This window comes from Neoarius graeffei, chromosome 19 (assembly GCF_027579695.1).
Source record: "Neoarius graeffei isolate fNeoGra1 chromosome 19, fNeoGra1.pri, whole genome shotgun sequence".
Lineage (NCBI taxonomy): Eukaryota > Metazoa > Chordata > Actinopteri > Siluriformes > Ariidae > Neoarius > Neoarius graeffei.
In genome coordinates, this window is record NC_083587.1 from 45,783,970 (window position 1) to 45,800,460 (window position 16,491).

Here is a 16,491-nt window from a genome sequence, read left to right on the forward strand (position 1 = left end):
TATTTTGAACACGTCCCTTTCACTTAATTATTCGATTACACAGACTCAGGAGCATGCATATCATGAATGTTGGGTCTGTTGGTTTTCTATGACTCTACTACACCTACTGGTAAATTATTTGCCATGTAGTAATATAATTTCCACCAAAAACAGTGATTGATCTGGTTAGTCGTGTTGGACTGCTATTATTTTGAACACAAGTATATTTAGAATATGTACTAAAAATGTGTATCTAAGATATTTGGTATACTCTATAAGGTGCCATAATGTTTCATGAAAAGTGATCGAAATTTTGTCATAAAATAGCAGCTTTTTCCATAACTTTGAGCTCCTGGTGCCACCATTAAACTTTTGAATTTTGTCAAAAATATTTCACCCAGTGTGTTTTCTTACCAAAAGGAACATAAAAACAAAAATGCATCATGATCGGAGGAACTTTTCATTTTTAGGGGGCAACTGATACACCCTAGTGTATACACACACACTACATGCATACATATATGTATGTACATACACATGTACACAATATTTATATATAATAGTTATTCTATGAAATCGGGTCGTACATGAGCTAAGCCATGTACAACGAGATTGAATGGAATGACTTTTATTATATTCACATTCACTGGATTTTGAGAGGGGTTTTTTTTTTTTTTTTTGCAAATTCGCACAAATGAACTACTCACTTAACCAACAGAAATTTCAATCAATGCTACCACAGCAATACTGAGAAATAAATAATGTTCAAAATGAGTTCTCCGGGGCGGCACGGTGGTGTAGTGGTTAGCGCTGTCACCTCACAGCAAGAAGGTCCGGGTTCGAGCCCCGTGGCCGGCGAGGGCCTTTCTGTACGGAGTTTGCATGTTCTCCCCGTGTCCGCGTGGGTTTCCTCCGGGTGCTCCGGTTTCCCCCACAGTCCAAAGACATGCAGGTTAGGTTAACTGGTGACTCTAAATTGACCGTAGGTGTGAATGTGAGTGTGAATGGTTGTCTGTGTCTATGTGTCAGCCCTGTGATGACCTGGCGACTTGTCCAGGGTGTACCCCGCCTTTCGCCCGTAGTCAGCTGGGATAGGCTCCAGCTTGCCTGCGACCCTGTAGAACAGGATAAAGCGGCTACAGATAATGAGATGAGATGAGTTCTCCACTGGTTCTCATTTTATTTCAGCAATGAAGTCATACCGCTTATTACCGCTAGGTGGCAACAGACGCTTACTACCGCCCAAGAAGCTCAAGAAGAAAAATAAGCGCACACTTTTGATCCTAAGACAAATCTGTTTTGTCATAAACACACAAATTTGCATATGGCTCGAACATTTTTAACCAAAATAGCCTTCCTTATGTGCAAACACACACTGGGAGCTCCACTGCAGTTCCGCCTCAGAACCCATTTGTTTACGTCTCCTGTTTTTAGCGTCAGGCGTGTAACCATAGGCAACACAGTGACACCAGTGGGCGGTGCATCGAAGGAAACGAAGAATATGATAGGTCCAATTGATCTCCGCTGCTCTGTGATTGGTTGTAATTGTGTACTTGTGTGCAGGACTTTATGACAGGTATGAGTGAGAAGGAACAGAGGAGGCGGTGATGATTCATTTCAGAAAGATGGCGGCGAGGAGGAAGGCTGGGCACAGCGGCGCTCAGGAGAAGGCAGCGAATGGAAAGCAGCTATCGAAACATAAAGACGGACCGATAGGTACGCTGTGTTTATTGTAACGCTTGGTGCTGCTGTAACATGTGGGGCATTGATTTAAAGCTGAAGTGCTCAGGAAGAGTGTCAGAGACTTCACCTCTCTCAGGGATCACAAATAATAAACTAAATTAATCTGCAGATTCAGACAGGCAGCGTTGTTCGATGTTCGGTTTGTATTCTATTAGAATAGACAGCGCAAATGCCTTTCCAGGAGGATGTGCCCTGGTGACGTATCAGTGACGTCGTCTAGCTAAACAGGAAGATGACAGATTGGACAAAGCGTCGTTTTTATTGGCATTTTGAACCAGTGTGGGATTGAACCTCAGCAGTGCTGGCAGGCAGCAGCCCATGTGGTGATTAGTTACAGTTAGGAACTGAAGAAATATTCCACTCATCCAAAATGAAGTTGTGGTGACGTCATCTCTGTTGGGAAACACGCTGCGTTTGACGTCATTGAGACGTCATTTGCTCACACTGTGCATACATTGGTAAAATTATTATTTATTTGTAATTGGCATTCATGGTGAAGAAAGAAAAGCACAAATTTACTCATCACACACTTGTGAAATTTCCTCTCTGCATTTAACCCATCTGAAGCAGTGAACACACACACACACACAGACACACCCAGAGCGGTGGGCAGCCATGCTAACAGCGCCTGGGGAGCAGTTGGGAGTTGGGTGCCTCGCTCAAGGACACCTCAGCTCAAGGCCGTCCCATATTAACCTAACCGCATGTCTTTGGACTGTGAGGGAAACCCATGCAGACACGGGGAGAACATGCAAACTCCGCACAGAAAGGCCCTCGCCAGCCACTGGGTGCGAACCTGGAACCTTCTTGCTGTGAGGCGACCATGCTAACCATACGGCTGGTGGACAGCAAACTAAGAATTTCATTGTGCAAGTGGACATGTCCTTTCTGTACATCTCATCTCATCATGCCGCTTTATCCTTCTACAGGGTCGCAGGCAAGCTGGAGCCTATCCCAGCTGACTACGGGCGAAAGGCGGGGTACACCCTGGACAAGTCGCCAGGTCATCGCAGGGCTGACACATAGACACAGACAACCATTCACACTCACATTCACACCTACGGTCAATTTAGAGTCACCAGTTAACCTAACCTGCATGTCTTTGGACTGTGGGGGAAACCGGAGCACCCGGAGGAAACCCACGCGGACACGGGGAGAACATGCAAACTCCACACAGAAAGGCCCTTGCCGGCCACGGGGCTCGAACCCGGACCTTCTTGCTGTGAGGCGACAGTGCTAACCACTACACCACCGTGCCGCCCCTTTCTGTACATATGACCAATAAACACTTTGAAATTGAAATGTCCTCACAACAGGCCTTTCAATTGCATAATTTGGGCTACACCCTGTATTTCTGAATTTGGACTGTTCTGTATGCACAAAGTCCTGGTAGATTAGATAGAACTTTATTGATCCTTTTGGGTGGGTTCCCTCAGGGAAAGTAAAATTCCAGCAGCATCATTACAGGATAAATCGAGAAGAAACTTCTAGATAAATTTAAATTAAGTATTTACATATCCAAATATAAAGAAGAATAAGATATTGGGGGGGGGGAAGCCAGCAGGAGAGGTATTGCACATTTATATTACATGTTGTCCAGTATTGCTTATTGTCCGGCTAGGCTACTGCTCCTTCACTTCCTGTCCTCTGTCCTCCTGTTAGCTCTCTTCCCCCCCCCCTGAGAGAGGAGTTGTACAGTCTGATGGCGTGAGGGACAAAGGAGTTTTTAAGTCTGTTAGTCCTGCACTTGGGAAGGAGCATTCTGTCACTGAACAGGCTCCTCTGGTTGCTGATGGTGTGCAGAGGGTGACTGGCATCGTCCATGATGTTCTGTAGTTTGTCCATAGTCCTCTTCTCTGCCACCGTCACCAGAGAGTCCAGCTTCATGCCAACCACAGAGCCGGCCCGCCTGATCAGTTTGTCCAGCCTGGATGTGTCCTCCTTGGTTGTGCTCCCCTCCCCAGCACACCATGGTGTAAAACAGGACACTGGCAACCTCTGTTTCCCCGGTGCTCTGTGTTGCTGCTTTTTTAGCTACAAAGTTATGAATAAATAAAGAAATCTAGTAATTATTTTACCTTTTATTGCAAAATGTCTACAGCATTAATTCCTTTTGATGTACATTACAAAAATAATTAGAATACTTATATCCACGCTGTGGATATCAAAGAGACGAACCTGTAGCAGACCTGCGACACAAAAGGTTTTTCAGTCACATCACAAGAATCGGCAGCGCAATTCACAGTATGTAGTCGGGTAAAAGATCTTAGTTTAAATGAAAGGCCAGTGTCTAAGACTATCAACAAGAGGACCAAGCTCCAAGTCACTTATTCCACCCACACTTACACAACTGTGTGTATTTAAGATGCAAGCTGTATCTTAAATACACACAGTTGTGCCCTGAATAGCTCTTTTATTTGGTCTTTTACCTGATTTTAATCATATGACAGTAGGTATCAGAGAGATATTGCAGTTGAGGTCAGTTAATGTGGGATATAGGGCTATTTTTAGGTTTTTAAATGGTACAGGAATTATTAGGAGAATTTAGCACAATAGGGTAGTAAACATTCTGGTTCACACTCCAGTCCAGAAGGTGGCGGTAATGCACCTAAAAGCTGTTTGCCAACCGCTATAAAAGAAGAAGAAAGATGATTTACCTAATGTGGAAATCCTGCTCTGGTTATTGGTACACGAGTGTTGCTCCTCCACGAAATCATGTCGTGCCAATCGCCATTGATGGAGAATTCGTGCTCTGCACGAGGCTTACGGCTAGTTCGACGAACCCAGAATAACATGGGAATGGTGCGGATTTCACGTTAATTACGAGAAATACATGCTAATTCTCGCTAATTGCAGTGTTTTAAAGAAGAAAGTCAAGACATTGGGTTTTATGCAGCCAAGTTTATTTAATCAGCATTTTTTTTTTTTTTTTTTTTGTTTGGTTGGTTTTTTTGAAACTTTTGGTAGCATATTTTGGGCATTTGACCTTAATTTGGGCGCCTACGATGTTATCCATCGCAGGTTTCACGTAATTGAAAGGCCTGCACAAAGGTAGTAAAATCTGACAATTTCAACATTGTGGGGACATTTGGATGGTCCCCATGAGGAAATTTGCGTGTGTGGGTGGGTGTGGTGTGTGTGTGTGTGTGTTTTTTTTTTTTTTTTTTTTTTTTTTTTTTTTTTTAAATATACTACCGGGGACCAAATATCCTCACAAGGATAATAAAATCCGACAATTTCTACATTGTGGGGACATTTGGATGGTCCCCATGAGGAACTTGCTGTTGTGTGGGTGTGTGTGGGTACTTGACAAATAGAGGTGAAACAGTAATTTTTTTTTAATGTTCCAATTTTCACACAAAATGTATGAAATTCTAATGTTCAAAGGCTTTTTAAACAGTGTTTTATAGAGTTCCCCCCTCTTTCTGCTATGTTCTAAGCCTTTTTCACAACCACAGACATAAAATGTCCTGCGGTGTGACATCATATTACAGTAAAGATAAAATATACATATTGCTGATTTCAACTGCAGATGACATGTTAAAGTTTAAGAAGCCCTTTCTCAAAATCATCGTTGAAATCCAGGATACAGTTATTTTCGACAGCTGTTTTTCAGTTCACTCCTTACTTCGATTCCTTACTCTCACTCACTCCCATGGAAATATTTTGTAAAATGCAAAAAAAATCTTACTGTTCTGTTTGGTTTTCTTGTGATAGTTAAATTATGCAGTGTTTTAAAAGGTACATCATGATAAAAATGAATTAACTTACTTAAAAGGCATTTAATTCCATTTTAAGTGATGTCACGCCACAGGACATTCAGTCACACCACAGGGCGAAGTGAGGCACAGTTCAGTCATAAGTAGCAATTTTCTTTAATAAAGTGATTTGCATTTATATCTTCACGAGTTAAAATATAACATGACATTAACATTTGGTTTCATCCAAGATCGCCGCCAGGTCCTTTTTCATCTTTGTTTTTTGCTTTTGTATTCCTCCATATCTCACGAAGTCTGTCTCGCTTTTGTTTCGGGAGTGAACTTATATTTCGAGGCTTAATTTCTCCTTTTGCTTTCTTTTTTTGATATCTGTTGATAAAACAAACAACTGTTACATCTAGGCAAGTTTCGATATGAACAGTTATTATATGAATTCAGATTTAAACTCCCTCACTAACATCCTTTCCCTATATTAACTTATTTACTTTCTTCTTCTCTCCCTAAGGATCTCCTCACGCCTCGCTTCATCCTGATTTAACCTCTCCTGGTACCTTCTTGACCTTTCTTTGCTCATTCCTAAACAAATCATAAAAGCACTTTAAAAAACATTTTAAAAACAAGTATCAGAGATTGTTGGCCTTCCATATACAATAAACATGAATACAAATACATCATACATTTTTAATTTTAAAAATAACAGGACAGGAGCTTGAAATACATTTGCCTTAAGCATGTCACACTACAAAACAGGACTGTCACACCACAGGACATTAACAGCATTGTGGCCATTTTAATCCCTTTGTTTTTAACCTTTTTTATGTTTTTATATATATATATATATATATATATATATATATATATATATATATATATATATATATATAAATAAATAATTTTTTTTTTTTTTTTAAATATTTTTTTCTTAAATAAGAGCTGTCCCACTACAGGACACCAGAAATGGACACGTACATTGTCTAACAGAAACATTGAAATCTGTATAAATATTAAGAGATTAATACTCACCTTTCAAACTTCACAGCACTCCCCAATAACTGAGTTACTTCCTGGTAGGGGTCCAGTTTTGAAGACCCCTACAGTTGTCAACTGTACAGCTGTTCAAAAACCTGAACTTCCATGTCACGCTGCAGGACAGCATTTATGTTGCAAAACTTAACTTGTTGTAAATATTACTGTATAATGTTTTTGCAAGTCAAAACTTTTTTTTAATTGGTTAATATTTGCAAAATAATGCCAAAGCTTTTATGAATTATTCCAAATGTTGCTGGTTTATTTTATAGCTGTTTATATTTCATGCCTCATTCGGGTTAGTCACACCGCAGGACATTTGGCATAACAACCTTAAAAATAAATATGAACAAAAAATATTTTTTCATCCAAAAGTAAATTTAGAACATAAAATACTGTGATTTACTTATGTGTTTTGGAAGGAAAAACACATTTTAGTAAGTATTTACACTGTTACACTAAAATCACGTGTCATGTCAACCGTGTGTGTATAGTTTTTATATACTACCGGGGACCAAGTGTCCTCACAAGGATAGTAAAATCCGACAATTTCTACATTGTGGGGACATTTGGATGGTCCCCATGAGGAAATTTGCTTGTGTGTGTGTGGGGGGGGGGAGGGTTATAAATATACTACCGGGGACCAAATGTCCTCACAAAGATGGTAAAATCTGACAATTTCTACATTGTAGGGACATTTGGATGGTCCTCATGAGGAACTTGTTTTCGTTTGTTTAAAAAAAATAAAAAATGTACTGTGATGAAACGCATCGCACGAAACCTCCCTCAGCCTCCACATGCTCCTGTCATCTCCATTGTTTGGTGTAAGGTGGACGGGATAGCTTTCTCAACTCGGTCTGTTTCTCGTCTTGACGTTCTGATAAATTCAACCGTGTTTAATATTTAATCTTGGCTCATGCATCTGTTTCCTTGGCTATTTGAGTATTGGTACTTCAACAGCATATTTCACTGGGTATTGCTGTCACTTGTTCAGTTGGCACTAGAACTTTGTCTAGAAGTTAAGCGCTTTGTGTACCTGACTTTTTCACTCATTGTGCGTCACTCTGGAGACGAGCGTCTGCTAAATGCCACGTAATGCCCTGCAAATAGTGACCCTGTTAGATCTGCAGTCGTTTCAAAATCATAGATATTCGCTTGAAAAGTCGTTTGGTGTAAGGCAGACATAACTCATTGTCTAGATGTGAGAGGATGTCAGAATTCGGTCTGTTAAGTCTTTTTTTAGTCTTCTCATGTATGGTTAGCATAAGTGGTTAAAAAGCATAATGTGTCTTAGATTCCCCCCACCCCACCAATTTATGCATGCTACCCCTCCCGGGGCATAGGCCGTCAATAGGCACTTTCCAGCCATCTCTGTCCTGAGTCAGTCTCTCCAGCTGATCCCAGATGTAGCCCATCTTCTTAACTTCTGCCTCTAGGTCACAGTGTCAGGTGTTCCTCAACCATCTTCTCCTCCTTTTCCCTTGGGGATTCCATGTGAGGGTTTGTAGCTTCGTCCATGGTCCTAATGTTCCATGGTGATGGTGGCTCTGGTAGAAAGGATGGTGGTCGGCTGAGTGGCTTCCAGATGTTTCTGGCTTTCACCACCCAGTGTCGTAAGTCCTCCAGCTGAAGGTCCATCTTCTCCCAGGGCCGAGATGTCCGTTGAGTCTCTTGTTAGCACTTCTGTAGCAATGTGGTTTTTGTTGTTTTTTTTTGTTTTGTTTTTTTAAACCGGTACCCCTCGCCCAACCTTCCTCCTTTCGCATCCAGGCTTGGCAACGTCCATGGCAGAGTTGTGTCCTAGATTTAAAAAGAAAAATTTCTAATTGTTGACAAATTGCTGTGATGTAAAATGAATACAACACTGCAGTTATTGGAAAGTGATCCACTTATTATATAGTAGGTGCATCTCTGAAGTTGACCTTTAAGGTGAGGTAGATTGGTGTGACCTCAAAGGTTTTTAAAGCAGAATGTCCGAAGAAGACGAGTTAACAGAAGAAACTGTTTGCGTTATCGGGCAATCGAGTTTAACAATGCGAAATATAGAAAAATAAAAATGAACTTTTTTTTTTTCTTCATGTCATAGACGAAGGTCAATTTGGAAAGATAAAAATAGGTACCTATGTGTACATGTGGCTACTGCGTATAAATAAAATTGTTTTCTGATCCCATGTCCATACAGTAAATACAGCATATATACATGTTCTCAATTCTACTCGCCTCATCTCTTGCAAGCATCACCAAGCTGTGAGCAGCATCAGGGCTTGGAGGATTTTGGTTTCCAATTTTGTTTACTGTGTTTTGTTCAAAATGCAGTGCTGTGAACTGTCAATTTTCAAAATGGTAAGAAAGCACTTGTTCATGAGTTGTCTTAGCAGCATTATTTAGTACTAATGAGCACCTTTTGTTTCGTAAGTGTAGTGTAAAGACTCTAAAATTAAAGCAAATAGCAGAAGTTTGATATCGGCTTCTCAATATATCTGTGAAAAAGCTACTAAAAAAAAAAACTTACAAAACCTTTCATTTGACCTTTCAGAAGGACCAAACAAAAGCTGTGCTAATCAAAAGGTAAATTTTTCTTAAAATAAACACCACTTGCTTGATATCGAATCAGTAGCCTTGGCGAACCATGAGGTGAATTTCATTTATCTTTTTGTTTGCCGATTATCTTCCAACACTACGAAGTTATAACGAGGTTTCTCTTATTTCATTTCTGGTTCTGATTGGTTTCAAAGTTTATCAAGAAGTAGAACGGGTAATCAAACTTGATCAGGATAAGTGCTGATTGGCTACGAAGTTTGGCTATCGTTACACTCCTTCTTGCGTTCTTATAACACGATGACATAGTGGCTTTGCTACTCGTTCTTGTGTACCTTTGATAACATGAGATCACGATTCGCCATTTTGGTGATTATAATGCTTATGCGCATGCGTCGTGTGCTATTGTTATACTCATTCTTACATCCTTACAATACGATGACACAGTGGCTCTGCCTTGCTTCACTTCTATGAGACAGTAGCCACAAAAACAAAAAAAAATCCTGGTTATTTTACAGCTGTGGCTTTTTGTGTTTTTATAAAAACATACTTAAGCCTTTTTTTTTTTTTTAATCATTCTTTTCCTTTAATCTGGTTTTAGACTGGAGTCAGGTTCATATGTTTCGCTTTGTGTAATAATGATGTACGTTTTTCTAGGACTGGGACACTAAGAAGTCGCATCAGCTTCACATCTTTAAGAACTGTTTTATTGAAACTGGCTTCACACTCCATCAACTCTACTGATACGCTGTCGACTTAAATAGAAATACAGTAATTAAGATGGATGCTATGTTTTGGCACTGTTATGCAAGTCTAACTGATAAAGCAGGTGATGAATTTCAGAGTTTGGCGTGTTGTATTACACTGATACAGCTCGAATGTGAAGATTTTAGAGACCATGGGGTTTAGAAAGAGAAAAAAAAACATTGCCTCTGAGATAAAATGCGTGCTTGCAAATAAATGTTATATTCATAATGTCCACTGATCCTACAATTTTAGAACAAGTCCACGTCGCAGACCTCATATAAAATGTTATTGCTGGAGGCTTTCTTTTTACTACAGGGCAAAAGTTTTTAATCTTCAACTAACAGTTATTAAAAGGCAGCATGAATTGATGAAAGGCAGCCATAACATGTACCTCTCCAATTCCATAAATTTGGGACACTGTGTAAAACGTAAATAAAAACCAGAATACAACGATTTGCAAATCATGGAAACCCTATACAGGTAGTCGTCGACTTATGACCTATGCGACTTACGACCGATCGACTTTACGACCATCTGGTTATGACCGGCAAGTGTTTCCCAGCTGAGCGTACGACAGTTTCCGCCCCAGCTCCCGGCAGCGCCCAGCATCCAGCCAGTGTTGCCAGATACTGCTGATGGTTTCCAGCCCAAAATATGTTCAAAACCCACCAAAATGCACTGAAAACCGCCCAATCTGGCAACACTGCATCCAGCCTCTTCTATTATGTGTGCAGTGTTTCGCTGGACAAACAACGAGCGAGCTACAGCGTGCGTACGGCTTAACCAGATCTTGTGCTATAACGTGCGCAGCTGGTAATCAAAGTAACTTTCACTTTTCTGTTCTGTTACACTGTTCTGTGTCCAATGTCCAAAATGAAAAGTTAGTTTTCAACTGTTCAGCTAAAAAAAATGTAATTAAAATGATTGTGTTGTTGAAATGATGCTTGCAATTTATTTATAATCAAAAACTGATACAGGTGGATGAAAGAGTGATAGTGTGACTAAAAAAGTATTATACTAGTACTACTGAGTGATAAGAAGTCCTAGTGAATGCTTGATAAGTAGACAATAATAAATAATTAGGTGTATTTTTCGGCGTGCGCTGTGTGCGTGCGCACTATGGCTCAAAATAATATACCGGCAAGAAATAAGTTACTTTCACCCCTGAGTTTGCAGTGTTTGACTTAAACCAAATAATGAGCCAAGGTAATTAAATAAGAAAATGTTGATAAAATAAGACTTTAAGATGATTACAATATCATTACACGTCACAATATACTTGCGTTCATTTAACATAGGCCGACTTACAACCAGATCGGTTTACGACCGGTCAGTCGCAACCAAACGCAGTCGTAAGTCGACGACTACCTGTATTTCATTGAAAATAGTACAAAGACAACATATCAAATGTTGAAACTGAGACATTTTTTTGTTGTTGTTTTTTAAAAAAATATGCTCATTTTGAATCTGATGTCAGCAATACATTTCAAAAAAGTTGGGACGGGGCATGTTTACCACTGTGTTGCATCACCTCTGCTTTTAACAACACACTGTAAACATTTGGGAACTGAGGAGAGCAACTGCTGTAGTTTTGAAAGAGAAATGTCGTCTCGTTTTTGCCTGAGATACAATATCAGTTGCTTAACAATTCAGGGTCTCCTTTGTCATATTTTGCACTTCGTAATGCACCAAATGTTTTAAAATGGGAGACAGGTCTGGACTGCCGGCAGGCCAGTTTAGCACCCAGACACTCTTACTACTGAGCCATGCAGTTTTAATATGTGCAGAAAGTGGTTTGGCATTGTCTTACTGAAAGAAGGAAGGCCTTCCCTGAAAAAGATTTTGTCTGGATGGCAGCATATTGCTCTGAAACGTGTTTATATCATTCAGCATTAATGATGCCTTCCCAGATGTACAAGCTACCCATGTCACGTGCACTAATGCACCCTCATACCATCACAGATGCTGCTTTTGAACTGTGCACTGATAACAAGCCGGATGGTCCGTCTCCTCTTTAGCCTGGAGGACGTGGGGTCCATGATTTTTCTAAAAAGAATTTCTACTTTTTGATTTGTCAGACCTCGGGACAATTTTCCACTTTGCCTCAGTCCATCGTAAAAGAGCCCAGAGAAGCTGGTGGTGTTTCTGGATATTATTTATATCTGGTTTTAATTTGCATTTGTGGATGCAGTAATGAACTGTTTTTACGGACGATGGTTTTCTGAAGTGTTCCTGAGCCCATACAGTGATTTCCACTACAGACACGTGTCTGCTTTTAATGCAGTGTCTCCTGAGGGCCTGAAGATCACAGGCATCCAGTGTCCGCTTTCAGCCTTGTCTCTTGCATACAGAGATTTCTCCAGATTCTCTGAATCTCTTTTAATGATATATTATGTACCATAGATGATGTGATTCCCAAATTCTTTGTAATTTTACATTGAGGAACCTTATTCTTAAATTGTTGCACTGTTTGCCCACGCAGTCTTTCACAGAACGGTGAATCCCGCCCCATCTTTACTTCTGAGAGACTCCGCCTCTCTGGGATGCTCTTTTTATACCCAATCATGTTACTGACCTGTTGCCAAATAACCAAATCAGGTTTGTTTGTTTTGGGGTTTTTTAGCATTATACAACTTTTTTTTTTTTTTTTAAAAGTCTTTTATTGCCCCGTCCCAACTTTCCTGAAACATGTTGCTGACATCAAATTCAAAATGAGCATGTATTTAAAAAAAATTATTCTGTTTCAACATTTGATATGTTGTCTTTGTACCATTTTCAACAAAATATAGGGTTTCCATGATTTTGCAGATCTTCACATTCTGTTTTTATTTACGTTTTACACAGCGTTCCAAATTTATGGAATTGGGGTTGTTAACGCTACTTTCTTACAGCTCCAGGGTCGCTCCGTTATCAAGGTCCATGGGTTTCCTTTAAATTGCCGTGTGTGTGTGTGTGTGTGTGTGTGTGTGTGTGTGAGAGAGAGAGAGAGAGAGAGAGAGAGAGAATGTTGCCCCATGATGGTCTGGTGTCAAACCTAGGGTGTCTTCCCGCCTCTCGCCCAGCGTTCCTGGGATTAACTCCAAAGCCACCACAACCCTGACTAGGATAAAGCAGTTACTGAAGAATGAATGAATAAAGAGATTGAATTAGGAGTAACAACACTGCATTTTGTTTCACTGTTTTCCTTAGGGTTTTTTTTCTGTTTCCCAAACAAAGCAAGCTTGTATACAGCGCCTGTCTCCTGTGTTCAGGAGACTTTGACAGTCATTAATGCTCTTTCACAGGCTATAGAACAGCGAATGAACACACATGGTAGAAGGATGATGGCATTGTGTTATTTTGGGCTTGAAAATTCCAAAATCTGAAAATTTAATAGCTCGTTATCACTCTCTACTTTCATTGAGATTTTTGCCGATGAGTGGGATATTTAAAAAAAAAATTATAATAATAATTGCATAGCTCCTCTGTGATGTCATGATTTTCCAGTTACTTCCACCCAGATATTTGCATCACATTTCCCGACAGGAATGCACAAATAAAGTTTAAAACCCTCCCAAAGGACTCCTGACTGATCCTGCCTGCTCCTAGTTATTTTAGTTTCTACCCACTCATGAGATTTTCTTAAGTTTGTTTTGTTTGCTGGTATAGAGACGTGTATCAGGACTACATCCAGAATTCCTAATGCACACCTTTTATACCAGACTAAATTGCAAATCTAAATATCAAAATTGTACATTACTCATCTCATTATCTCTAGCCGCTTTATCCTGTTCTACAGGGTCGCAGGCAAGCTGGAGCCTATCCCAGCTGACTACGGGCGAAAGGCGGGGTACACCCTGGACAAGTCGCCAGGTCATCACAGGGCTGACACATAGACACAGACAACCATTCACACTCACATTCACACCTACGGTCAATTTAGAGTCACCAGTTAACCTAACCTGCATGTCTTTGGACTGTGGGGGAAACCCATGCGGACACGGGGAGAACATGCAAACTCCGCACAGAAAGGCCCTCGCCGGCCACGGGGCTCGAACCCAGACCTTCTTGCTGTGAGGCGACAGCGCTAACCACTACACCACCGTGCCGCCCATTGTACATTACTATATTTTGTTACTACAGAGGGTGTAGTATTTTCACGTGTTTTGTTTGAGGCTAGTACATGGGTTTGGATGCAGGCTTTAAATAGCCAGCTCTTGTTGAACATGAATGAATTGTCCACATTGTTGTAATGCCGTTATGTCGGCTCAAAACAGCACTTTTTCTAACTTTTCAGCAGTTCCTGTTATGCCAAGATGTTTTGAGGTTTCTGGAGGCTTCACACATTTAGAAATGTGACATTTCCTCTTTTTGGGCCACCCTCAGTGCAAGTGGCTGAAGGCAATATCCTGCCTTGTCTGTCATTTAGCTCTGATTTAAAAAAAAAAAAAAACACAAATATGTGCTCTGGTAGATAATATCTGACAGATTGCAGGATTGCAAAATGATTGATTTTTATTGTAGTCTGTATTTATAAGAACAACTTCCAAGTTCTTTATGTCTTTAGACAAAAGCAAAGCAGATTTTGTCTAAACCTGCTTTGGTTTTGAATCGTTGCACACAAAAACACTGTTTCCATCCATGCAACAAGCACAAAGAACAATTGTGTAATGATTTGCACATTTTGCCAGTCTGAGTCAAATTTGCATGCGCTGTTTAGTTTGCGTAATGGCAGAAGAAATCCGCGTTAGCTTGTGTAAAATTCTCGTATTGAACTAGAATAGCACTTGGTAGAGAGTATACCTCCACCAACCCACATCAAGCATCAGCCCACCAGTCAAAATCAAATCTCTTGAACCTAGGATAATGCTAAAACTGTACACCAAGTTTCATCAAAATCCATTTGTTACTTTTTGAGTTACGTTGGGAACAGACAAAAAAAAAATCCTTGATCCACAAACGCATCTGGGTCTACATACATATCCGGATTTGCATCAAAATCTAATCAGTTGTTCCTTGGCCCATGGCTCACCTTTCCTCCAAGTTTCATCCAAATCTATTCACTACTTTTTGAGTTACATTGGGAAATGTCAAACAAACTGGGGCAAAAACATAACCTCCTTCAACAAAGTTGGCAGAGGTAACAATTTTGTGTACCAAACTGCAGTGTTAGAAAAACATATCTGAATTTGTTTCCTGTTTGGTTGGCAGCCATTTTGTCATGTTGTCCAAATTATCATGGACAGTTAGTCCCTGGATGGTTCACTATCCAGGGTGTCCAGAAAGTCCAGAACCAATCCATAATCTTGAGCAAAATCTTGATACAGCAGCTAAGAAAATGTGCATAACTTTAAGAGTGAACATGCAGACAGCATATATAGTAAACAATAAATACAGAATGAAGCATGTGTATATGGGGCGTGGCACCACAAAATGAGTCCAGTGTAGCAAAAGTTCATTGTGAAATAGTGTTTAGAGATGAGAGCACATCAAAAAATGACCCGCGTATCGTTTTTGTGGCTACTGCCTCATAGAGTAAATGTGTAAATATATATATCAGAGGTGGACAAAGTACCCAACTTCACTACTTAAGTCAAAGTACAGATCCCACTGGTCAAATGTTACTCCGATACAAGTGAAAGTTGTGCAGTCAAACTTTTACTTAAGTCAAAGTACTGAAGTACTTGCTTTTAAAAATACTTAAGTATTAAAAGTACATTTTCTGTCAACGCATTGTTGTATTATTGCCACAATGCTTACAAAACCTAATGCCGTTACCAAAGACAGAAATGTGAATTTACAAAATGAACGCATGCTGTACCATCATGGTTTAACGTTAAGCTAGCTAGTCAGTGAAACACCACCTGACATGCTAGCAAACTCTTTTCAAACTCGAAATCATATTGGGTAGCTAACGCTACTAGAAAAGAAAGATTTCTACATTCTGTTTATTTGGCAAGATTATGCTAAAACATATTTCTGAAAGGACTTCAGATAAGTTAACGTTATTCATGTTTGCGTAACTCCGTTTTTACATGCTAACAGTGTCCACGTTAACTAGTTATTTAACGTTAGCCGTGGACAAGGCTGCGGCAACTTGGTGAGCAAATCCATAGAAAGTCATTTGACTAAGCAGACTGCATAGCTATAGCAACGTTATCGCTAGCTCTAAAACCACAGACAACTTCGTTGCAAGCTTTCTCTTGGAATAAAACGTTTCTATACCTCAATATGCTTCCGTAGGTTGGATGGTGCGTTTTTGTAGGCTGTGATGTGGTTCGTTTTTCGCCAAACATTTAAAACAAAAATCTTTATTCCTTTCAGAAAAGTGAAACATGGGTTCTAGGTATGGCCATGAGTGTGTGCGTTCCCCAGAAGAACCGCCTCCTTCCATTCTGCCATCAACTGATCGTGTTAAATAACGCTGCTGAGAAATCACTGAACTTGATTTTATACAGTCTATGGACGTGACGTGATCCTAGTGATTACTGTCTGTGTCGGCTGCGAAAAAACCAATCACGTTTTAGAAAACAAAACAAACCTCCACTTTTAAAGCCGCTTCATAGTAACGAGTAACTTGACAGAAATGTAGTGGAGTAAAAAGTACGATATTTGCCTTTCAAATGTAGTGAAGTTAGTCATAAGTTTCCAAAAAAAAAATGCTCAAGTAAAGTACAGATACTCAAAGTATACTTAAGTACAGTACTCAAGTAAATGTCCACCTCTGATATATATGCTATATTTACTGTATGGACATGGT

At 39.9% G+C, this 16,491-nt stretch overlaps 1 protein-coding gene across 1 annotated transcript in view; it reads left to right on the plus strand.

Annotated features, from left to right (window-relative positions):
* Positions 1-1,586: 1,586 nt before the first annotated feature.
* lipeb (lipase, hormone-sensitive b) overlaps positions 1,587-16,491 on the plus strand; it is a 76,147-nt gene continuing 61,242 nt past the window's right edge. The window contains exon 1 of the mRNA XM_060900160.1: positions 1,587-1,695. Coding sequence (XP_060756143.1) covers positions 1,587-1,695 — 109 coding nt within the window. The remainder of the gene's footprint in view (positions 1,696-16,491) is intronic.